This window comes from Procambarus clarkii, chromosome 56 (assembly GCF_040958095.1).
Source record: "Procambarus clarkii isolate CNS0578487 chromosome 56, FALCON_Pclarkii_2.0, whole genome shotgun sequence".
Lineage (NCBI taxonomy): Eukaryota > Metazoa > Arthropoda > Malacostraca > Decapoda > Cambaridae > Procambarus > Procambarus clarkii.
In genome coordinates this window covers 17,740,789-17,766,311 of record NC_091205.1, presented here as the reverse complement: position 1 = coordinate 17,766,311, position 25,523 = coordinate 17,740,789, and the positions used below count along the sequence as shown (strand labels likewise).

Sequence of the window (25,523 nt, the reverse complement as noted above, 5' to 3'; positions counted from 1 at the left end):
AGCCCCTGTCAGTTTGGCTTCCGCTCCCAAAAGAGTACCAACGATGCAATTATTAGTCTCCTTGATATAATTTACTCAGCCCTTGACAAAAAGGAGTTTCCGATTGGACTTTTCATTGACCTGAGAAAGGCCTTTGATACTGTTAATCACAATTACCTCTTACGTAAACTCCATCATTATGGAATCCGAGGCCATGCACTGGACTATATCTAATCCTATCTTAGTGATAGACACCAATGTTTAACCATCAATAATATAACCTCTTCCACTCTACCAATAACCGTTGGAGTGCCACAGGGCAGCATCTTGGGACCTCTCCTATTTCTTATATACATTAATGATCTGCCTATATGTCTCTAACATTCTGAAACCTATTTTGTTTGCTGATGATACTACCCTCATCTACTCCAACCCCAACCCACATACACTAAGTGATGTTGTTAATAATGAACTCAAAAACGTGCGCTTATGGATGTCAACCAACAAACTAACACTTAACATAGAAAAGACCTACTACATCTTATTTGGAAGCAAATCTATAAATGCAATTCAGCTTCAGATAGTCAATGTAAACATTAGCAATAAAAATGATGGAAAGTTTCTCGGCCTATTCCTAGACTTGAGATTCAACTTCAGCACCCACATACAACACATAACTAAGAAAGTCTCTAAAACAGTTGGTATACTCTCCAAAATCAGATATTATGTACCTAACTCTGCTCTCATCTCTCTATATTATGCACTAATCTATCCCTATCTTAATTATGGTATCTGTGCATGGGGTTCAACCACTGCAAACCACCTCAAGTCCATCATCATCCAGCAAAAATCTGCTGTCAGAATAATAACAAATTCTGCTTTCAGACAACACTCAGCCCCCTTGTTTAACTCCCCAAACATGCTAAACATAATCTCACTCCACAAATTCTCTTGTGTCAACTACATTTACAAAACCCTGTTCTTAAATACAAATCCTGCTCTGAAACTCTCCCTGGACAGATGTAATAGGACCCATTATCTCCACACCAGAAATAAATATCTCTTTGATATTCCCAGAGTCAAACTTAATCTGTGTAAACACTCTATGCAAATAAAGGGACCCAGTCTATGGAACTCACTCGCTATTGAATTGAAAAGCTGTCCAACTTTTGCGTCATTCAAAAACAATACTAAAAGTACCTAATTTCATCTTCATAGTTTTTTACCTTTTGCTTTAAAATTGCACTGTATCTATTGCTACCCAATCTCCCAATCTTTATGTACCCAATCCGAACATCTTTACCATTGTGATCATTGCTGTCTTCTTATATGTGCTGTCAATCTGCTGTAAGGTGTCTATTAATCTTATAAATAATAATAAGTAAAATAAATAAGTAAATAAATGTTTATTCAGGTAAGGTACATACATACAAGAGATTTTACAAAAATTGATAGATTTATAAATAGACCTAGTACAGACAATGCCTAAAGCTACTATTATGCAAAGCTTTACGGGCAGGAAAAACATTAAAGACTAAAACTTAATACTAGTTGAGTTTAAAGTATAAAATGTGTTGAGAACAAATAAAAATAAAAATAAAAAGGGGGGAACATGGCTGAAAAAGCAGCACAAATACAATTAGGTCGACAAACAGCGTTGTTTAAAATAACAGACATGGGTTGACAATATAGGGGTAAGGTAGGTTACAGGGAATTTATTAGGTAGTACTTCGTTTTTATCTTAAACTGGTTGAGAGAGGTACAGTCTTTAACATGATTGGGAAGGTCATTCCACATTCTGGGTTCCTTAATTTGTAGAGCAGTTCTAGTTTGATTAAGTCGTACTCTAAGAATATCAAAACTGTATTTGTTTCTGGTGTGGTGCTCATGGATTCTGTTACAACCTTCACTGAAGCTTTTGAGGACAGGATTGGCATTACAGTTCAGCGTTTTATATATGTATAATACACATGAGAGAATGTGCAGTGACTTAATATCTAACATATTCAGAGATTTGAGTAGGGGTACCGAGTGATGCCTGGGGCCAGAGTTGGATATTGTCCTAATAGCAGCTTTGTGTTGAGTAATTAGAGGACGTAAATGATTTTGGGTAGTAGAACCCCAAGCACAAATACCATAGTTGAGATATGGATAGATGAGGGAGTAATAGAGCGTCACCAGGGCAGGGTGGGGTACATAATATCTGATCTTAGAAAGAATGCCAACAGTTTTTGAAACTTTTTTGATATATTTAGAATGTGTCCCTGGAAATTCAGCTTGTGGTCAATGAGAACGCCAAGGAATTTGCCATCTATTTTGTTACAAATTTGGGTATTGTTTATTCTGAGATTTATTTGATTAGAGGATTTATTGCCAAACAGAATATAAAAAGTTTTGTTAATGTTAAGGGTGAGTTTGTTGGCAGTTAGCCAAAGATGGACTTTATTTAGCTCAGTATTTACTGTGGCATTTAGAACAAGGGGGTCTGGACTGGAGTAAATGAAGGTTGTGTCGTCAGCAAATAGAATTGGTTTGAGGTGTTGGGAGGCATTTGGAAGGTCATTAATGTAGATGAGAAAGAGGAGAGGGCCAAGTATGCTGCCCTGAGGAACACCAATGTTGATGGGTAGGGTGGGAGAAATTGAATTATTCACAGAAACATATTGGAGCCTGTCAGTAAGGTAAGATTTGAGGTAAGGTTGTGTCTGTCTTGTTTAAGTAACCAATCAAGCTGTCAATGTAATCAATCAGAGCTTTAATATACCAATGTACTTTAATATACTTACTAATCTCTCTCATCTCCTTTTTTTGCAATGTATTTGTTATCATTTCATTAATTCTGCTAGAATTTACCTACTTAAAATTATGTTAGATTAAGGACCTGCCCGAAACGCTGCGCGTACTAGTGGCTTTACAAGATTGTAAATACTATGCTATGTATTCTCACAAACCCAATGTACCTTCTTATATATAAATAAATAAATAAATAAATAAATGTCAACTTGTGGTTTTGATGTGGTACGTTTGGCCAAGTCATCCGCCACCTCGTTGAGCACTATTCCAACATGGGATGTAATCTACATGAATTTCACTTTGAGACCTTTCAGCTGTATCTCATTTATCCTTTTTTTACAATCCTCAACTATGGACATGAAGACTGGATTTCGACTGTTTAAGGAATCAAGTGTTCCTCGGCTATCGACAAATACAAACACATCTTTGTCGTCTTGACGTACTTCCTCCAAACACGCCAGAATGGCCTGCAGTTCAGCTTGTGTGGATGATATATTATTACTAAGTAGAAGTTCAATTTTCCTGTCCACAGTTCCAAACTCAGTATATTCTCTTATTAAGACACCACACCCTGCCCTGCCCTCTTCCGTCACCGACCTGTCACAATATGCATGTAAACTGTTGCCTCTTGGTAACCGAGATATCATGCTTCCATACAAACACCGTAATTGTCCCCGGTTCATGATGAATCTTTTTCACCTTGAGGGGTACAGTTTCGACGTCTATTTTCCGTACTTTCCGAGGCAGACCTATTACACTGTTGAGAGGGTTTACAGCAGTCAAGTACATCGTATTCCCCGAGGGTATGAGCTAATCCCCCTCGTATAGCGTGTCTCTCAGTGTGTACGCCACTCAAGCAGGTCTGAATGCTGTGAAACAGCTTATCCCCTCCTTTTCTCCGCATGAAACGATTAGATACTCTAGTGTTAATGTCACGGACTCTGTGACATTGTAATTTTAATTCCATTCTCATTATTTCAATCATTGCATTTCTTTGACATCCAAGAATAATCCTCATAGCCTCGTTCTGTATCAGCTCTATTTTTTAAATTCTGCCTTGGCCTGTGTAAGACAAAACGGGTGCTGCGTAGTCTATATGGGGACCGAACAGTGCTTATGTATAACATCCGCAAAATAGGTACCCCCTACATCTTTACCAGAAAAAGCCAGTGCCTTTATAGGATACCTGGTTGGTACCTGGTTGATGGGGTTCTAGGAGTTCTTCTACTCCCCAAGCCCGGCCCGAGGCCAGACTTGACTTGTGAGAGTTTGGTCCACCAGGCTGTTGCTTGGAGCGGCCCGCAGGCTCACATATCCACCACAGCCCGGTTGGTCCGGCACTCCTTGAAGGAAACAATCTAGTTTCCTCTTGAAGATGTCCACGGTTATTCCTGTAATATTTCTGATGCTCGCTGATAGGACGTTGAACAACCGCGGACCTCTGATGTTCATACAGTGTTTTCTGATTGTGCCCATGGCACCTCTGCTCTTCACTGGTTCTATTCTGCATTTTCTTCCATGTCGTTCACTCCAGTACGTTGTTATTTTACTGTGCAGGTTTGGGACCTGTCCCTCCAGTATTTTCCATGTGTATATTATTTGGTATCTCTCTCGTCTCCTTTCTAATGAGTACATTTGGAGAGCTTTGAGTCGATCCCAATAATTTAGGTGCTTCATCTCGTCTATGCGTGCCGCATATGTTCTCTGTATTCCCTCAATTTCAGCAATCTCTCCTGCTCTGAAGGGAGAAGTGAGTACTGAGCAGTACTCAAGACGGGACAACACAAGTGATTTGAAGAGTACAACCATTGTGATGGGATCTCTGGACTTTAAGGTTCTCGTAATCCATCCTATCATTTTTTCTGGCTGACGCAATACTTGCTTGGTTATGCTCCCTAAACGTTAGGTCGTCGGACATTATTATTCCCAAATCCTTTACATGCTGTTTTCCTACTATGGGTACATTTGATTGTGTAAAATTATGTAAAAAAAATAGTAACAGCCGATTGATTGACAGTTGAGAGGCGGGCCGAAAGAGCAGAGCTTAACCCCCGCAAGCTCAACTAGGTGAAAGCACAAATTATCTGAAACTGCATTAATACAAAAAAATTTTGTTTTCTTTTATTGTAGAAAGACTGGAGTACAATATTGGTATAAAGTTTTGCACTGGAATGAGCTCATACATTAATATAAGCCAATAAATGGAAATCATGATTAAAAACAATTATCAAACAGGAGACAAGTAGTCTCGTATAAATTACTGGAATGAAGATAATCTAAAAGTCCTATGTAATTAAAACAAGCACAATTCTACCGAGACCCTAATACCATACTATATTGCAAAATTTCATACAAATAATTTTTTATGTTAAGGCACTATTAAGTACTAGCAAATCACTATTAGGTATCTAAAGTTTGTAATAAATAACAAGCTATGAATCAAACAATATATAACCTGAGGCAGGTTCCATTACTCATTCCTCATGTTATGAAAAGGTGAAGAGTTTCTTACAAAGACATACCTCAGGACTTTTTCCTTACCTTCTCCAGTTTACACACCTTACTATATTGATAATCCAAATATTTCAAATACAATATTCTATATTAGTAATATATTTTTCCTGACAATTCTTTACATATATTTAAATTAAACATTAATTTTATTCATATTTTCAGTGTATTGTACTTCAAAAGAGAGCGAGAGGGAGCATGAAACCGAGTGTGTGTGTGTGTGTGTGTGTGTGTGTAAATTATCCAATACCAACCTTAAGTTGAACAGCAATAAAGCTTTTGATTATTTTTTAAAGTCTTTACATACAAGATCAAAAGTTTTTTTTTGAAAACTATTACCCTGTTCTTGTCCAGGCCTTACATTTTATATGGGTTTTCTATGGGGCATGTAATCTGTCTTAAACCAGATACTGTCCATTCTGTTTCTAAGTGAGATAAGTCCCTAAATACTGATATTGTTTTCCAGTGATAGAAACACTGCTACATAAATGTCTTACAAGCCCACTAAATTATCTTCAAATATATAAAAATTTAACTTACAAACGGTACATGTAGAAGCTTGGCAATATACAAAATTCCTGACAAGGTCAAAAAATGTGATATTAAAAAAATTCTAATATATGCTCCAATCAACTGCTAGACTGATGAGTGCCATGCAGCTAATTCACTTATTACTGGTCTTCTAGATCTTTGGCTCCATGCTTCAAGATGCGTGTGAACTCCACATAATCAAACATTGAATTCTTGATTGGAGCTTCACGGTACATTTCATCAACCTGCCAGGAGAAAAAAAACAAGTCTTGTATATAATTTTTTTTATATATGGAACACTTTCTTGTGATTCATGCACAACCTCACTAAGATCCTTCCATATGGAAGCCCACTTTATGTGACCATCAGGCTCACCAGTTAAGGAAAAATTAAAATGCCATCTTTTGATACCTTCCTAGTATAATTATCACAAAATTCTACTGTGTCTGTGGGTCATTTGGGTACTTAGTTTCCACATATGTCCCCTTGTTCGTGTACTACCCATGGGTAAATAGTATGTTCTATTTCAGAGAGAATATTTTGTATGTGGTTATTATTATGTGGTTATTATGTCTCCATTTCTTCTCTCGTCCAGTAACGTTTATGTGGACACACAGTCAGTGGGTGCGCTGGGACGTGTTCACAAGGTTGGTGGGGAGATGTAGATGTGGGCGCATGGTCAATGAGTGGGCATGGATATGGGCATACAGTGGATAGGCAGCCGTGGGAATAAGCATATAATGGCTGGGTTTGGGAATATATTAACACTAAACATTTAAAATGTACCAAGTATAGAATCTTACAAAGATAAAACTGAATAAGGCGAGATACACTACTTACGTCCTCATCTGTGAAGCGATCACCCATGGAAACCAGGAGTTCCCGAAGTTGCTCTTCATTAATGTAACCTTGATTATTTTCATCAAAACATCCAAATGCATTCTTTATTACATCCTCAGGATCTGTGCCCTGCCAAGAAAAGATTAAAAACATGGGAAATAAAAATGAGCTAAATTTGATATGATCACAAGATTACAATCTAGAAAGCTACTCAAAGGCCACCATATTTTAGAATGATACATGTACTGCAGAATTATGGGTTCCAAACAGCAACATAACAATAATGAGGATAAAACAGGAAACACTCAGCTTTTCAGAAGTGCTTGTCTAATCTAAGTTTAAAGTTTTTTACTCTACTACACTACTATATCTCCTGGTAAGCTGTTCCATACATTAAGCACTGTGATGAACTTGTTCCAATTTGTCAATATCTTAAAAAAGTTGACCAAAAGTGTGCTGTTAAAACCCAGAGTTCTATACATTGTCTAAGCAATGTATAGAACTCTCTACAGTTCTGTACATTGCTTGCTAGACTTCATGACATTGCCCCTATCTCTCCAAGGTCTTTATCTTTGTTTACCTTTAATAGTTTGCCTTTTCATCTTTATTGTGCCACACTTTACATTTTTCTGCATTAATCATCTTCCATTTGTCGGACAAATTTACTAGGGTCTTTAGGCCAGCTTGTAATCTGTTACCTCATAGGCTCTACAGCTTTGCTACCTAGTTTGGCATCATCATTGTAAATTTTGATATTATGCTACTCAAGTCATCATTGATGTTATTTATGTACATAAATTTTAACATTTCCAATTACTGTATTATTATTGTCTTCGGTGACGTGACAAAAATTACTATCAAGGTTTCCACAATTTTTACTGCCTTTAACCACCGCACTGTGCAGAGCACCTGGAGGTACATAGGGTTTTTAGTACTGGCTCCAATCACGTTTTCATTAATGACATGATTCCACTTACAATTTTTTATATTTATTTCTGTCAAGTGAAAACAGAATATCCTAGAAGAGCTTATCCTGCCTCGTAGTCTCTGCTACCTGTCTTTTGGTGGATATGTTGGACGCGCACTGGTCACATGTGGTGACCATTAATACCCTCATCTCTATATATAGCGACTGCATACTGCCAGCACTCAACTTGGTAAGAGTTGTCAACAACAGAGTCATCAGAACTGCAGATGTGCGTCTTCCCAGTGTGTCTTCGCTCCTAAATCACTCCTACAGATCAGACTTTATCCAACAGTGGAGCTGTGAACACGCTTGCACACTCACTCACTCTATATAGCTAGTATGTGGCCCGGTATAGAATAATATATACAGTGGCACCTCGACTTACGATTGCCCCTACTTACGATAATTTCGAGTTACGATGTAAATTTCATCGAAAAATGCGACTCGACATCCGATGGCGTCGTCGACTTACGATATTTGTTGGTACACGTTCGGGTCGACCGAGCGCATGGTTCCCGGTCACGTGGCCGACCTGCCTCGGTTTACTACAGCTGCCCGCTTAGTGACGATCGCTCCTATAAGAAATTTCGCTTTTGTGGTGATTTTTTGCATTTTGAACATTACAGTAATTATTATATATCATGCCATGAGTCCCAGGAAAGTCAGTGGTAAGGCTCAACATATGAGATCCCATGTAAGGATGACCATAGAGCAGAAACAAGAGATCATTCGTAAATATGAAGATGGTGTGCAGGTTGTTGAACTGGCTAGGCAGTACAACAAATCTCAGTCAACAATATCCACCATACTGGCTAAGAAAAAGGACATTATGGGTGCTAAAGTGATGCATCATTACAGACAATGTTAAAACAAAGGGAAAACCAAATGTCTCTTGACAAATTTGTAGTGAGACAAACAAGCACTGAACCACAACCAGGTCCTAGTGGTATTCAGGCAAAACGTAGGAGAGAGAGTACCCCAGAGAAAACATCACTGCCTGATGTGATAATGGAAGGGGACTACCCTTCTAAACAGTAACAACTCTCCTCCTCCCCCCTCATCTTCCATATGCCATCAAGAGCCCTCCATAAAGGTAGGATAAAACTTAGGTACTGTATTGTAGTTAGAAAAAAATATTGTATTCAGTATAAAATGTATTTGTATGTTAATATTTTGGAGGGTGGGGAACGGATTAATTCAAATACCTTTATTTCTTATGGGAAAAATCGTTTCGACTTAGGATCTGTCTCTGGGAACGGATTAGCATCGTAAGTCGAGGCCCCATTGTACTGTATTTGATAATAAAAGAAAAGCCGTAGGAGTTTGGTACCCCCTTTCCTTCCCGCTACCAAGTAAGCAACAACCGCACCCAACAGAAAACAACCATTAATACTGAACCAGAAAAACATCGATTAATAGATATGCTTTTATCGTGCCTTGTGTTTACCATCGCTAACAAGTGGCAACTCCTCCATAACACATTTTATAAAAGTGAATTAATTATACAGCCTATCATCTTAACACTTTCCCTGCCTGATGACGTTGTTGACGTCATAAAACCAAATTACGGAGTATGCCCAATGATGCAAACAGTGTCAATTTTAAATTTTTTTAATAAATTCCATTTATTGTCTGGATATTATGGAACGTGTTTAAAATGTCCACCAAATTCTGCACATTCTCTGCGTACCCCACATGGCATCCTGGACCCCGCAGTGTGGGTGCCCACCCATGCTGGAGGCTCTCTGTTTTCGTGACCTCACTCGTGACAGCCGCTGCCTCCCCTTGAGTCGATAAGTTTCTGCATTCTGGTTATTTTATCTCGGGTATTTGTTCTTACCAGCTTTATAAACACTGCAAATTGACTTCCAGATGCATACTAAACAAGAACTGATCAAGAACAGAGCCAATCCACGATAAAAGCTTTGAAAAAAACACGTATGGGGGAAAAGTTATTGGGTTTTTGTTGAAAGTGTAGAAAAGTGAGAAGTTCTTATATGCAAATATCCCTTTACAGCAGTCTACTGCAAACAATTTGATTCTAAATTGAACAACGTAGCACAAAAATTGAGGTCAGAAAACTGAAAAAGAGTATAATCAATTTTGTGGTGGTGAGCTATCGGGTTACCTTGCAGTGCACTGCGAGTCTAAAGAATAAGAAAGACTATGTTCTTATATGCACATGTTTCTTTAGAGCAGTCTATTATGAGTAATTTGATACCAAATTGAACAACGTATCTCAAAAATTGAGGTCAGAAAGCTAAAACGAGTATAAACATTTGTGGGTGGTGACGAGTTAGTGCGCACTGCTCGGCCTACCTTGAGGTGCACAACAGGTCGCCCGCCGGGGCATCAAAAGTGTTAAAAATTGCTTTCCGATTGTTTTAATACTGAAATGTCTTTATGTTCTAGTATTCTATATTACGGATTGTGAGAGCAATACAGTAATGTTTAAGGAAGAATGAATCATACATTACTTGTATTTATAAAGTTAACACACCAACCTGAAGACGGTCACCAAACAATGTTAGGAACATTGTAAAGTTGATGGGTCCAGGAGCCTCATTCATCATGGAATCCAGATATTCATCAGTAGGATTCTTTCCTGAAGAGCATCACAATGACAAGTAATGAAACAATAAGGAAAGAATAACAAGACATTTAAATATAAATAAATGAATGCAATCAATATTTTTGTTCTACTTTGCAAGCCAATCTCTGGCTCTTGCTTCACCCATCACTGAAGCTAAAATTACAAACTTCCAGAGTCAATTTTATAACTACAGTCTACAGCAGGCATCTGCCACAACAATTATACTTATATTAGTTACACCTACCTAAGGACGCTAACATGTCATGCAGATCATCTTTGTCAATAAATCCATCACGGTTCTGGTCAATCATATTGAACGCTTCTTTAAACTCTTGAATCTGAGCTTGGTCAAACATTGCAAAAACATTACTAGTAGCACGCTGGGCACGCTTCTTGGTAATCTTCTTTCCAGCCTTGCGAGACGACATTGTCTGAAAACAATTAAATACACTATAATAACTGCTGAGCACTTACAGATTTACTACACACAGTATACACAACAAGTACAGATGTTCTATTACCTTGTTCAAATTTCATTTCATCTTAATACATCACATAACCAGTATCAGTAACTACTATTAACCAGTAAGAATTAATTATTACAGTACTTCATTATATAAATATTGCCTAGGATATAAAGACAACCCATTTACAGATTTTGCTTAACTAGCTATATAATGTAGAATACTATACTAGATGAACAAATTTAACTTGATCCTCAAGTTAAGCACTGGAATTATGGTATTCATCAGTCATCACTTATAAACTGTACCGCATAAACGAAATTGCCAACAATAGCTGAAAACATATGCTATAACATATACTATACCATGCTATAGTAATTACCTAAGTGTAAATTGTGGTTACAGGATGAGAGTTATGCTTGTTGTGTCCCATTTTCCCAACACTATCATATAATGCTTTGAAGCTGCAGTACTGACGGTTTTGGCCTCCACCACCACCTCACTTAACTTGTTCCATCAGTCTACCAATCTGCTTACTAAAGTTAATTTTCTTTTATTTCTTTAGCAGCTTTGTTTAGTTAGCTTAAACCTATGACCTCTTGTTCTTGAAGTTCCAGGTCTCGGGAATTCTTCCCTATCAATTTTGTCGATTCTTGTTGCTATTTTGTACATGGTGATCATATCCTGGATTGTACCTGGATGGGGTTCTGGGAGTTCTACAACTTTCCAAGCCTGACCCTGACTTGATCCAAAAAGCTGTTTCTTGGAGCAGATCACATACCCACCACTGCCCAGTTGGTCTGGCCCTTCTTAACGAAAACTATCCTCGCCTTGAAGATATCGCCTCTTTTTCTTCTAGTATCTTCTAGTTTTGGCATATTTAATGCTTCTAACCTGGTCAGAGACTGGGCTGTGGGGACCTTAACCCCTGGAACCACCACAAGGTAAACACAAGTAACATCATCTCATAGCTCATGTCTTTCAGTTCCAGAAGCCATTTAGTTGTACGGCTTTGCACCTTTTCCAGTTTGTTGATGTGCTTTTTAAGGTATGGGCACCATACAACCACTGCATATTCCAGCTTTGGTCTCACATAGGTCATTAACAATTTCTTTAATAATCTTATCTTGAGATGATTTCGGGGCTTAGTGTCCCCGCGGCCCAGTCCTCGACCAGGCCTCCACCCCCAGGAAGCAGCTCGTAGCAGCTGTCCAACTCCCAGGTATCTATTTACTGCCAGGTAACAGGGGCATCAGGGTGAAAAACATTTTGCCCATTTGTCTCCGCCTCCACCAGGGATTGAATCCGGAACCTCAGGACTACGAATCCGAAGCGGTCCACCCAGGTGTCTGGCGCCCCTATTTTCATTAATTCTCAATCCATGTTTTTAAAAGCAATTCTGAAATTGGAACCCATAGCATAGGCTCCTTGCACAATGTTCTTTATGTGGTCCTCAGGTGATAGAATACTATCTAAAACCACCCCTAGATCTCTCATCAGAATTTTTCAAATCTTTTTCACATAATTTGTAGGTTGTGTATGGTTTATTTTCTCCTTTTCCACATTCCTTAACAAGGCATTTATTCACGTTAAATTCCATTTGTCAAGTGGTGCTCCATACACTTATTTTGTCCAAGTCTTAAGTTTCTTATCCCTAGTATCTTAGCATCATCAGCAAATATGTTCATATTATTCTGTATTCCTTCTGGTAGATCATTTATGTAGACATTGAACATTACTGGTTCAAGAACTGAACTTTGTAATCCACTCGTGACATTTCTCCAGTCCGATACATTGCCTCTGATTACTGACCTAATTTTTCTGTTAGAATTTTTTTTTATCCATGTTAGAAGCTTCCCTGTCATTTCTCAAGTATGTTCCAGAACAACCTCTTATGTGGAAATCTTGAAAAACTTTTTTAGGTCCAGATAAGTGCAGTCAAACGAACCATCTCTTTCCTGTAAGATTTCTGTGGCTCTATTGTAAAAACTAAATAAATTTGTTACACAGGATAGTCCAGATTGAAAACAATACTGTATTATATAATTTTTCTCCAGGTGTTCTACCATTTGATTTTAATTATGTTTTCAGATATTTTGACTACAACACTTGTCAATGATACAAGTCTATAATTGCAACAGGGTTCATCCCTGTTGCCAGTTTTGTAGATTGGAACTATGTTAGACTTTTTACATATATTTGCCAGGACTCCTGTATACAGATATGCATCAAAAATCAATTAAGTGGAATGCTGAGCTTAGGTGCACATTCTCTCAAAACCCAAGAAGAAATTCCATGTGCAGCCCATCCTCCTGTTTTGGTAGTAGAGTACTTTAGTAATGATGAGAACAATAGTACTGTATATATACCGACGTACAACAAAATTAGAAAAGTAGAAATCGGCACTATTGAATTATCCATCCACTCTTACTATCTGGTAGTCTCGCTTCATGCAGGTTGGCGTTCAATCCCTGACTGTGCTAGTGGTTCATCACCTTTCCTTCCCCCTGTCCCACCCCAAATCCTTATCCTAATACCTTTCAAGTGCTATACTGTATAGTCATATTGACTTAGCCCTTTCTCCTGATAGTTCCCTATCCCTTTCTCCAAATCTCTTTCTGCTTCTTCTCACTGCAGTGTACTGTAGTTGTTTCTTGCTTCTTTGTGTTGCTGGTATATTTGAGGGTTTGGTCTCTTCCTGTACCGATTCCTTTTTTGTGTATTTTGGTCTCTGGCCCTCTCGCAATTCCTGTTGAATCAATCCCGTTCCCTAGTTCTGCATCTCTTGTTTGATATACTGTACTGTAAAGTCTTTTGTACCTTTATCATACATTTCACAAAATTTGATGTATCTCATTTTCATCTTCCCCTAACAGCAAGTCTTTCCAATCAAATTCATTAAAGATCTTTCTAAGTTCCATAATGTCCTTTACTGAAATCAGTTTTTTCAATTGCTACAGTTTCCTGAGTCTCTTCCAAATTATTACGTATTGCATACTTTACTTTCAAAAGGCCATGGTCAGTTTTGCCCAAGGTGGGAAGGTACTGAATGTCAAATATATCTTCTTTTTTCCTGATTAATATTAAATCCAGCATGGAAGGAACATCCCTTTCCCTCATAGCTTGTTTAAGATGTTGATACACAAATTTCTGTAGAATTAGGTTTACGAATCTACTGGTCCAAAAGTCGTCGTTTCTTGCTTAGTAGGTCTCCAAGTCGAAGTCACCAAGTACAGTACCAGCAATCGTGATCTCTCTATCCACTCTTATACTCTCCCTCCACGAGGGCCTCATTTGAGGCCCTCTCATTTATTGTTCAACTCTTCCTGTGTCCATGTGTTGCAAGCTGGTAGACTGTAGGCATTTATGATTACCAGTTTATCATCCTGATTACAAATCTTTAGTGCTATTACGTTAACTTCCTGGATTGGTAATCATTATTTTGTTTACCATTACGTGTCCTTTCACCAGCATGGCAACACCATCTTTGAGTTCCATAACCCTTAGTGCAACAATGCACCTCTTCTATTTCTTATATATATAAACGATCTGCCTAATGTCTCTAATATTCACAAACCTACATTGTTTGCTGACGATACTACCCTTATCTATTCAGACCTCAATCCACATACACTAAATAATGTTGTGAATAATGAATTAAAAAAAGTCCACTTATGGATGTCAATGAACAAAGTAACATTAAACATAGAAAAGACTTACTACATCTTATTTGGAAGCAAATCATCAAATGCAATTCAGCTACAGATAGACAACATTAACATAAGTAATAAAAATGATGGCAAGTTTCTTGGCCTATTCCTAGACAAGAGACTCAACTTCAGCACCCACATTCAACACATAACTAAGAAAGTCTCTAAGACAGTTGGTATACTCTCCAAAATCAGATATTATGTTCCTAACTCTGCTCTCCTCTCACTATATTATGCACTAATCTACCCCTATCTTAATTATGGTATCTGTGCATGGGGGTCTACCACTGCAAACCACCTTAAGCCCATCATCACACAGCAAAAATCTGCTATCAGAATAATGACTAACTCTGCTTTCAGACAACACTCGGCTCCCTTGTTTAAATCCCTAAACTTGCTAAGTATTAACTCCCTCCACACATTCTCTTGTGTCAACTACATTTACAGAACCCTGTTCTTAAATGCAAACCATGCTCTGAAACTCTTCCTGGACAGATGTAATAGGACCCATTATCACCACACCAGAAATAAATATCTCTTTGATATCCCCAGGGTCAAACTTAATCTGTGTAAACACTCTATGCAAATTAAGGGACCTAGTCTATGGAACTCACTCCCTAGTGAATTGAAAAACTGTAAAACTTTTGCCTTATTTAAAAGCAAAAGCAAAAAGTACCTAATTTCATCATCTTAGTTTCCTACACTGAGCTTTAAATTTGCTCTGTACCTAGTGTTACCCAATCTCCTAATTTTTATGTAGTATCAAACAACCTTATCATTGTGTTCATTGCTGTCTTCTTTTATGTGCTAGCCATATGCTGTATTGTGACTACCAATTTTTGTCAACCACCATTCAAGCTGTCATTGCAATCAATCTTATCTACCTATGTGCTTTAATATACTCTACCTACAATTTTCTCTCATCTTTTTTTTATTCCATGTAACTGTTATCATTTTTTTTGTCTATAAATTTTGCAAGTATTTACTTACTTAAAATTTTCTTAGATTAAGGACCTGCCCGAAACGCTGCGCGTACTAGTGGCTTTACAAGACTGTAATTACCATATTATGTATCCTCACATTCCCAATGTACATTCTTGTATATGCATAAATAAATAAATAAATAAATAAATAAATGTGTACACAGGCACTGCCTCGCATACTGCCAGCTTCCTCTGCTCTTACCTACGGATGTACTGTACACTAATCGTTTTGAAGGTATTTTATAATTTAGGACAAAATTAATATACCAACACTATTCATCTGCCAGAAACAATATGCGTGTTAATTAGTAAGCTTTGCAAGAATGTAAAAATACCAGTATTATCTAATCTCACAAACCCATTGTACTTAATCGTAAATAATTTAAATAAATATATACAGGTAGACAGTCTTAGGTCATGTTGGATTTAGTTTTGAAAGCAATGTGTAGCTGACGTAGACTATATCCCTAAACTGTCAACCCTGACCTTCCAGCCTCTGGCCAGGATTGATTAAACTAAATGTAAGGTTGATGGGCGTCTTTATAGTGTTATTGTGTAGTCTGAGAGAGATTGAGAGAGAGGAGTGGTAGAGAAAGCTGGAGGGTGTGGCAGAGAGGCACTCAGCGCCACCCTTATACAGGCACCATGACACATCTTCCTCTACCGTCTCTCACACTAACTTAATGCTTGCATATTTACTGTTGTACGAAGCCAAGGCTGCTACATAAACCATTGTAGAGCATCTCACCAGTGTGGGTTATGAGGGCGTGGTGAAGGAAGAGAGGAGAGCAGCGACGGTGTTAAGGAGACTGGTGTCAGGGCAGGACTGGTGGCGGCCGGTGCTGCCCCCTGGCGCCCGGCCCCTCACCACTCCTGCGCCTCAACCTTCACTCACCTCTCACCTCATTACCTCACAACCTGCTAATATCTTACCATTTACACCACTCATCACTACGCCTGCACTCATCATCTTCAATTTTTACAACACTCTGCAGATTAAACTTGCAGTGAGTAGCTATAAAATGTACTAGAATGGCCATATATATTTTGATACTATACAATTGGAAATAAAGTAGACGCCAGTGATATTTTTAGGTCAACAGATTACGCTTGAGTCTACCATTGCAGCTATCAGCATTTTGCAATTATACACCTGAATGCCAAAAATAGAAGTTTATGCCATCACAGCTAATTAGTCAGCAATGATGAACATGTCTCGATATATGATCTACATTACACACAGGTCCAGCCAAGAATATGTTTATGGAACATAAGGTGCAATATAACTTTCACGAAGGCTGTGTCAGCGGGGTTACCACCACCATGACCCCAAGATGTGTAGTTTGACCTAAACCAAATTATATGTGGTGACCCCCCCCCCCCTCGTGTCTAGCTACGGAAGATGAACTTATATCAAGAGGAAAGTGCGAGTTACAGGCAGGGACACACACATATACAGCCTCCACTGTACTCCAGACTACGTTACCTCACTCTCACGGATGTTAAGATGATAAATCTCCCGCACTCTGGCGTCCTGGCCCGCGCTGACTCACACATCCTCATCTTTAGTCATACAAACATAACATTGAACTGGACGGTAACCATATATAGGCCTACATATGTGCATCCTGTGACGATAAGTGTTATGGAATGTTACCATATATGTGTGTAACACCTGGAGGTATATACAGTAGGTCTAACAAATGGATGTATATACAGAGGGAGGGTGGGGGGATAGTGGCTGAGTGGACAGCATACTGGTACGTAGTCCTGTGGTCCGGGGTTCGATTCCCGGCGCCGGCCGAAACAGATGGGCAGGGTTTCTTTCACTCTGATGTCCCTGTTATCTAGCAGTAAATAGGTACCTGGGAGTTAGACAGCTGTTACGGGCCGCTTCCTGGTGTGTGTGTATTCACCTAGTTGTGCTTGCGGGGGGGGGGGGGTTGAGCTCTACTCTTTGGGCCCGCCTCTCAACTGTCAATAAACTGTTACTAACTACTATTTTTTCCACACCACAAACAAACACACACAAGGAAGCAGCCCATGACAGCTGACTAACTCCCAGGTACCTATTTACTGCTAGGTAACAGGGACATCAGGGTGAAAGAAACTCTGCCCATTGTTTCTCGCCGGCGCCGGGAATCGAACCCGGGACCATAGGATCACACGTCCAGCGTGCTGTTCAACCAGCTACCGGCCCCCTTAATTAATAAGTATTCACCTAGTTGTTCTTGCAGGGGTTGAGCTTTGCTCTTTCGGCCCACCTCTCAACTGTCAATCAATGAACTGTAACTAACTACTAATTTTTTTCCACACACACACCCAGAAAGCAGCTCCGTAACAGCTGTCTAACTCCCAGGTACCTATTTACTGCTAGGTAACAGGGGCATCAGGGAGAAAGAAACTTTGCCCATTTGTTTCTGCCTCCACGAGGAATCGAACCCGGGCCACAGAATTACGAGTCCTGCACGCTGTCCGCTCAGCTACCAGACCCCTTTGTGTGTGTGTGTGTGTGTGTGTGTGTGTGTGTGTGTGTGTGTGTGTGTGTGTGTGTGTGTGTGTGTGTGTGAAAAAATAATTCGTTAGTTAGTAGTTAGTAGCAGTTGAGAGGCGGGCCGAAAGAGGAGAGCTCAACCCCCGCAAGCACAACTGGGTGAATACATGGAGGTATATACAGTAGGTCTAACACATGGAGGTATATACAGTAGGTCTGACACATGGAGGTATATACACTAGGTCTAACACATGGAGGTATATACAGTAGGTCTAACACATGGAGGTATATACAGTAGGTCTGACACATGGAGGTATATACACTAGGTCTAACACATGGAGGTATATACAGTAGGTCTAACACATGGAGGTATATACAGTAGGTCTGACACATGGAGGTATATACAGTAGGTCTAACACATGGAGGTATATACAGTAGGTCTAACACATGGAGGTATATACTGTAGGTCTAACACATGGAGGTATATACAGTAGGTATAACACATGGAGGTATATACAGTAGGTCTGACATATGGAGGTATATACTGTAGGTCTAACACATGGAGGTATATACTGTAGGTCTAACACATGGAGGTATATACTGTAGGTCTAACACATGGAGGTATATACAGTAGGTCTAACACATGGACGCATGGAGGTATATACAGTAGGTCTAACACATGGAGGTATATACTGTAGGTCTAACACATGGACGCATGGAGGTATATACAGTAGGTCTAACACATGGAGGTATATATTGTAGGTCTAACACATGGAGGTATATACAGTAGGACTAACACATGGAGGTATATATAGTAGGTCTAACACATGGAGGTATATATAGTAGGTCTGAACACATGGAGGTATATACAGTAGGTCTAACACATGGAGGTATATACTGTAGGTCTAACACATGGAGGTATATACAGTAGGTCTAACATATGGAGGTATATACAGTAGGTTTGACATATGGAGGTATATACTGTAGGTCTAACACATGGAGGTATATACATGTAGGTCTGAACATATGGAGGTATATACTGTAGGTCTAACACATGGAGGTATATACAGTAGGTCTGACACATGTAGGTATATACAGTAGGTCTGACATATGGAGGTATATTTACCCAATTACCTGAGAGCCATTAGCACTAGTGGCCTCGACGAGGACAGGAAGCCGGCGGCTTGTCGAAGGTCCCCCCTATTTGCCTTGATCTTCTCCAGTTGAACTTTAATAGCCAACAGTTTTTTGTCATTAACGAGTTAGGCGGGTAGGCGGTTCCATGGGTTAATAAACCTATGGGTGAAAAAGTATCTCCTGTTCTCAGTCCTACATTGTTGCTTGTTGAGCTTGAAGCAGTTGCCTCTTATTTGTTACATCTGACCTGTTGAAGAAATTTTCCGGATCAACATCCTCCAATTTGTTGAGTATTTTAAACGTTTCAGTAAGATCCGCCCTGTCATGCCTGGTTTGTAGTGTTGTTAGCCCTGTGGCCCTCAACCGTTCCTGATACGAGAGTTGACTTTTGGCATGGAATGACTTTTGTTGCCCGGAGTTGCACTTTCTCCAGAGAAGCTATGGAGACAGCTCCAACTTTCTGAAGATGAGGTCTCCATGCTTGGATTCAGTAATCCAAATTGGAGCGCACCAGATAGTTATACAATTGAATCACTACCTTCTTTTCCTTGAAGTCGAAGGTACGCTTGAGTATTCCAAAAGTTTGGTTAGCATTTTTAACTACTGTTTCTACAGGGTTGTGACTCATACGTCAGGCTGCGAGCAGCCGCGTCCAACAGCCTGGTTGATCAGTCCAGCAACCAGGAGGCCTGGTCGACGACCGGGCCGCGGGGACGCTGAGCCCCGGAAGCACCTGAAGGTAACCTGCTGTGCAACTTTCATTGAGTGGTTGATTTTGACTCCCAGGTCCCTTTCTGCATCAATCTGGTGTAATGTGATGTTATTAATTTGGTAGTTGTGGCGTGGGTTGTTGTACCCCAGTTTAGATTAGTTTAGTTCATTTATTATGCACCCCATACCCATCTTGTGGGCGGTAGTGGAAAGGGTTACAGAGGCACATAATGGGCTCAGGGACTGAACCCCACAATTCATTTAGCTAAGCAAGTTACAATCTTGATGAGCTAGTTACAAAATTCAATATAAGTCGTCACATCAACAATGGGTTCGAGATCGACCACAAGTACAGTTTCTAAATTAAGCAACTGACATATGTGGAGAGCTAGTGTCACAATTGATATGTTTGTCCTGCACACCGCCCCCCATCCAGTGGGTCATTTAGCTAAGCAAGTTACAATCTTGATGAATTAGTTACAAAATTCAGTATAAGTCGTCACATAATAAATGGGTTCGAGATCGACCACAACTTGTGCCCCGCATGCAAGGTCTTGCATTTGTCAATATAAAAAAGCATTTGCCAGTCTTCTGACCATTTGTGGAGTTCCTGTAGATCTTTTTGTAAGGCTTAAACATTATTATCCTTAGCAGGCGATGAGTCACAATAACGTGGCTAAAGTATGTTGACCAGACCACACACTAGAAGGTGAAGGGACGACGACATTTCGGTCCGTCCTGGACCATTCTCAAGTCGACTTGTTGCGTGGGTTGTTGAATGGCCCAGACTTGAGAATGGTTTGCCTTGAGAATGGTCCAGGACGGACCGAAACGTCGTCGTCCCTTCACCTTCTAGTGTGTGGTCTGGTCAACATAATTATCCTTTCCTACTTTGCCATAAATCTTTGTGTCTTCTGCAAATTTTATGATGTGATTTGTAATATTGTCATCTATGTGATTGAGGTATATGACGAAAAGGGTTGGCCCCAAAATGGACCCCTGTGGCACCCCACTTACCACATTTCTCCAGTCACATTCATTCCAATTTAGCACGACTCTTTGTTTTAACCATTGTTTTATACACTGTAGTATTCTTCCATTTATTCCATGCGCCTGTAATGTCCTTGCCAGTCTTTCATGTGGTGCCTTATCAAAGGCTTCAGCAAATTCCATGAATACTACTACATCAACCGGAAGGCCTTTGTCTGAGTCGCTGGTTACCCTAAATGATTCCCCTAAATGTTGCTGAATGATTCCTTACACAAGTTTCTGAAGGCAGTGCTTATGTTCGCCAGCCTTCCACACAGGTGTGATATCAACTTACAAATCTTTCTTCCTGACTGCAGAAGGATTTATTCTCCCAGTTGGCACCTTGTATTTAGCCTCCGGCTCCCTACGTCTATCTTCATCACATTGCACTTGCTCGAGTTAAATTCTTGTAGCCATTTGTTGGACCATTCCTCCAGTCTGTCTTGGTCATCCTATAGCCTCTTGCTGTCTTCCTCTGTCTTAATCTTTTTTATAATTTTAGCATCATCAGCAAATATTGAGAGGAATGAGTCTATACCTTCTGGAAGATCATTTACGTATATCAGAAACAGGATAGGTCCTAGTACAGAAGAATCCTCGGTTTAGACTCTGTTATAAGTATCTCTGGGAATTCTCATTATCTGCTGATGTAGACCTGACGAAGATAGTAATGCCTTTGCAAAGTCTGTGTACACGACATCTGCATTATGTTTTTCCTCTAATGCCTCAGTGATTTTGTCATAGTGGTCAAGTAGCTGTGAGAGGCATGATCTTCCTGCTCTAAATCCATATTGGCCTGGATTGTGGAGGTCATTGGTTTCCATGAATCTAGTGACCTGACTCCTGATCACTCTCTCAAATACTTTTATTATGTGGGACGCTAGTGCAACTGGTCTATAATTCTTTGCCAATGCTTTGCTACCACCCTTGTGTAGAGGGTCAATGTCTGCTGCTTTAAGCGCATCTGGTATCTCCCCTGTGTCCAAGCTCTTCCTCCACACTATACTGAGTGCCTGTGCTACTGGCACTTTGCATTTCTTTATAAATATTGAATTCCATGAGTCTGGACCCGGGGCTGAGTGCATGGGCATATTGTCAATTTCTCTTTCAAAATCAGCCACGCTCGTGTTGATATCAGTTATATTTACAGGTGTTTGAGTATCATTCATAAAGAAATTGTCCGAATCTTCCACTTTCATGCTTAGTATCGGAGTGCTAAACATATCCTCATACTGCTTTTTTAGGATTTCACTAATTTCCTTGTTATCCTCAGTGTATGAACTTTCACTAATACGAATAGGTCCAATACTGGCAGTTGTTTTCGCTTTTGAGTTACCATATGTGAAGAAATATTTTGGGTTTTTCTTTATTTCTTGAATTGCTTTCTGTTCTAGTTGCCTTTCTTCAGTCTGATAGGACTGCTTCAGTCTCCGTTCGATTTCTTCAATCTCCCTGTTTAAATTATTTCTTCTCTGTATGGAGAGTCGTGTCTGCTTAAGCATTTCCGTTAATTTCTTCCTTCTTTTATAGTGTCGTCTGCGTTCTCATTCTACATTTGACCTCTTTCTGGCTTTCCTCAAAGGAACATGTTTCAGACAGACTTCATATGCTTCAGAAGTCAGGTTTTTCTATTCCTTGTGTAAGATTTTTATTTCTTAGAACATTTTCCCACTGAATGTTTGTAAGTTCCCTGTTTATTTTCTCCCAGTCTATCCTCTTATTATTAAAATTGAATTTATTGAATAGCCCTTCTCGCTTGTTGTTTCTCTTGGGCCTACTACCGTTATTAATGTTAGTTTACACTTCAATGAGCTTGTGGTCTGAGTACGTAGTGTCTGAGACAGTAATGTCTCTGATTAGCTCCTCATTGTTCGTGAATATCAAATCCAGCGTGTTTTCGTTCCTAGTTGGTTCTGTAATCTGCTGACTGAGCGAGAATTTGTCACAGAATCTCAGTAGTTCTCTTACCTGCGGTTCGTTATTTCCAGGTTGACTTCCTACTATGATGTTATTGTTTACTATTCTCCATTTTAAACTGGGTAGATTGAAGTCTCCAAGGAAGATGATATCTGGTACTGGGTTTGCTAGGTTATCAAGGATATTCTCTAGACAAGTTTGCACCCGTAGTACTAGGCTCTCAACCTTTAATAGTCTCATGCTGGAAGTGCCTTTCTCAAGACATCACTCCATCAGCGATCATTCACTCCGAGGCTGACTTGCATCTGGAACTTGTTCGCTCAACAGGTTGATACACGGGAGATCCAGTCAACTGATCACATGAAGGTTCTGGCACACTGCTGGCTATGGGCCCATCTTGTTCCTTATATGATTGAACTAATGTTGTTAATGAATAAAGCTTATTCCTATTGATACATATAATTAGGCTCGTGAAATAAATGTGTCTCTAGAAGTAGGTTTCAATTGAGCTGAGGAAGGATAACAGCTCTTGCTTGCAGTTTCAACAGGTTCCTTATATGTTAGTTCCTTTATGATAGTTCCCTATGTGATAGTTTCAAAATACATTCTCATGATATAAATTAGTCTCTAGGGAGAGAGAGAGAGAGAGAGAGAGAGAGAGAGAGAGAGAGAGAGAGAGAGAGAGAGAGAGAGAGAGAGAGAGAGAGAGAGAGAGAGAGAGAGAGAGAGAGAGAGAGAGAGAGAGATAGAGTCAGAGAGAGAGTCAGAGAGAGAGAGAGTCAGAGAGAGAGAGAGTCAGAGAGAGAGAGAGTCAGAGAGAGAGAGAGAGAGAGTCAGAGAGAGAGAGAGAGAGAGTAGGTAATCTTGAGATGATTTCGGGGCTTATAACGTCCTCGCGGCCCGGTCGTCGACCTGGCCTCCTCTATGAGAGAGAGATTAAAATAAAAATAAGAGAGAGGGAGGGAGGGAGGGAGAGGGAGGGAGGGAGGGAGGGAGGGAGAGGGAGAGAGAGAGGGAGAGGAGAGAGAGAGAGGGAGAGAGAGAGAGAGAGAGAGAGAGAGAGAGAGAGAGAGAGAGAGAGAGAGAGAGAGAGAGAGAGAGAGAGAGAGAGAGAGAGAGAGAGAGAGAGAGAGAGAGAGTGAGAGTGAGAGAGAATGAAAAGACAGCAGAGGGAAAAAGAGCAGAGAGGGACAGATAAAAAGGGAGCAGAGGGAAAGAAAAAAGAGCAGATTAAGAGAGAAAAAGAGCAGATAGGGAGAGAGAGAAAAAAAGGGAGCAGAGACAGAGAGAAAAAGGGAGTAGAGGGAGAAACGAGAACAGAGAGAGAAAAGGGTGAAAAGAGAGCAGAGAGAGAAAAGGGAGAAAAGAGAGCAGAGAGAGAAAAGAGAGCAGAGGGAGAAATGAGAGCAGAGAGAAAATAGAGAAGAGGGAGAAAAGAGAGTGGAAAGAGAAAAGAGGAAGAAAAGAGAGCAGAAAGAAAAGAGAGAAAAGGAGAAAAGAGAGTGGAGAGAGAAAATAGATCAGAGAGAAAAGAGAGAAGAGAGAGAAAGGGAGCAGAGGGAGAAAAGAGAGAAGAGGGAGAAAAGAAAGAATGGAGAAAAGAGAGCAGATAGAAAATAGAAGAGGGAGAAAGGAGAGAATAGGAAGAAAAGAGAGAAGAGGGAGAAAAGAGAGCAGAGAGAAAAGAGAGCAGAGGGAGAAAAGAGAGCAGAGTGAGAAAAGAGAGAAGAGGGAGAAAAGAGAGAAGAGGGAGAAAATAGAGAAGAGGGAAAAAAAGAGAGCAGAGTGAGAAAAGATAGAAGAGGGAGAAAAGAGAGAAGAGGGAGAAAGAGAGAAGAGGGAGATAATAGAGCAGAAGGAGAAAAGAGAGCAGAGGAGAAATGTGAGTAAAAAGACAGGAAGGAAAGGAAAAAAAATTATGCAAGTAAAAAAGTGATTAGGAGATAAGAGATAAAAGAAAGGAAAGATAGACTAGAGTGCGAGTAACTGAGGGAAGGAGAGTACATGGGAATGTAGGTAGAAGGTAGTAAGGTAAAAATTAAAGGGAAAATGGGGGTAGTAGACACTGTAAGAGGGGAGAAGGTATCAGGTAGGTTTGTTAGGGGGAGAGGGGGTAAAGGGGATAGAATTAGGTAGGAAGGTAGGTAATAGTGGGAGAGTTGCAATAGCAATCTGATTTGCTCAAACTGTGTTTTACCAAACGTTTGATTTTCTCGAGATTGCCGAGTGTAATTTTTAAAAGTTTTGTCCAATAATTTGAGTTGCCTTCGACCATACCAGTGCGTATGAAATGTGCCTTTGAACACCTATGTCTGACTTTACTAATAATCTTCAAAATTCTCCTACTGACGACTCCCATGGATTCCAATGTTCACTGTATAGGGGTTAGCTTGCGGATCAATAACCTGGTTTGTCGACCTCTTGCATCATATTAGTTTTCTTACGTAAAATATTTCGCCGATTTTATTAGTTAGAGAGGTGGAGCAGCGGATTATCAATAAGAGTAATACTTGCAGTTATCGCAAGACGACGTTCCTGCGCGCCAAAGTTTGATAAAAAATGGGATTCTGTGACGTCACATGCCGGGCAGCTTCCCTCTTTTCACACTGAATTATTGATGATTGGTAAATTAGAGCATTATGGGGATATTTAAGGCTTCACAGAGGCCTCTTGTCTTAGCAAACTACTTTTCAATACAAAGCGGCAAACCTGCAACACGTTGGTCCTTTGTTAACAGTGAAAAAAACCTAGTACTGCCTTCCACCATTCTCAGACATTTTCTATAGATACGGAAACTGTGCTGTGCTGATCTGGTGTGTCATTACTATTGAGATTTAGGCAAAGTTTTCTTGGATATAAGAAAT

General features: G+C 39.8%; 2 protein-coding genes across 3 annotated transcripts in view; one reads left to right on the top strand and one right to left on the bottom strand.

The window, feature by feature from the left end:
- Positions 1 to 4,881: 4,881 nt before the first annotated feature.
- On the bottom strand, positions 4,882 to 25,442 carry sqh (Myosin regulatory light chain sqh). Of its 2 annotated transcripts, none has more exons than XM_069305796.1 (5): positions 25,369 to 25,442; positions 10,459 to 10,645; positions 10,126 to 10,226; positions 6,655 to 6,783; positions 4,882 to 6,059 (listed from the first exon to the last, which is right to left on the bottom strand). In XM_069305796.1, the coding sequence occupies exons 2-5, from the start codon at positions 10,640 to 10,642 to the stop codon at positions 5,955 to 5,957; spliced, it is 519 nt and encodes a 172-aa protein (XP_069161897.1). In that variant the 5' UTR covers positions 10,643 to 10,645; positions 25,369 to 25,442; the 3' UTR covers positions 4,882 to 5,954. The 2 variants fall into 2 exon arrangements, with proteins under 2 accessions (XP_069161897.1, XP_045618681.1); XM_045762725.2 differs by lacking the exon at positions 25,369 to 25,442 and adding an exon at positions 16,120 to 16,258.
- LOC123770661 (protein strawberry notch) overlaps positions 16,286 to 25,523 on the top strand; it is a 125,918-nt gene continuing 116,680 nt past the window's right edge. Inside the window, exon 1 of the mRNA XM_069305791.1 lies at positions 16,286 to 16,378. The gene's annotated coding sequence lies outside the window, so the exon portion shown is untranslated. The remainder of the gene's footprint in view (positions 16,379 to 25,523) is intronic.

Bases quoted from the DNA above. Each gene is read 5' to 3' on its own strand.
- sqh (XM_069305796.1), bottom strand. From the start codon at position 10,642: ATGTCGTCTCGCAAGGCTGGAAAGAAGATTACCAAGAAGCGTGCCCAG. The intron at 10,227-10,458 runs GTAGGTGTAACT...GATGCTCTTCAG, and splicing joins TGACATGTTAGCGTCCTTAG to GAAAGAATCCTACTGATGAA. The intron at 6,060-6,654 runs GTAAGTAGTGTA...TTCTCCTGGCAG, and splicing joins ATCGCTTCACAGATGAGGAC to GTTGATGAAATGTACCGTGA.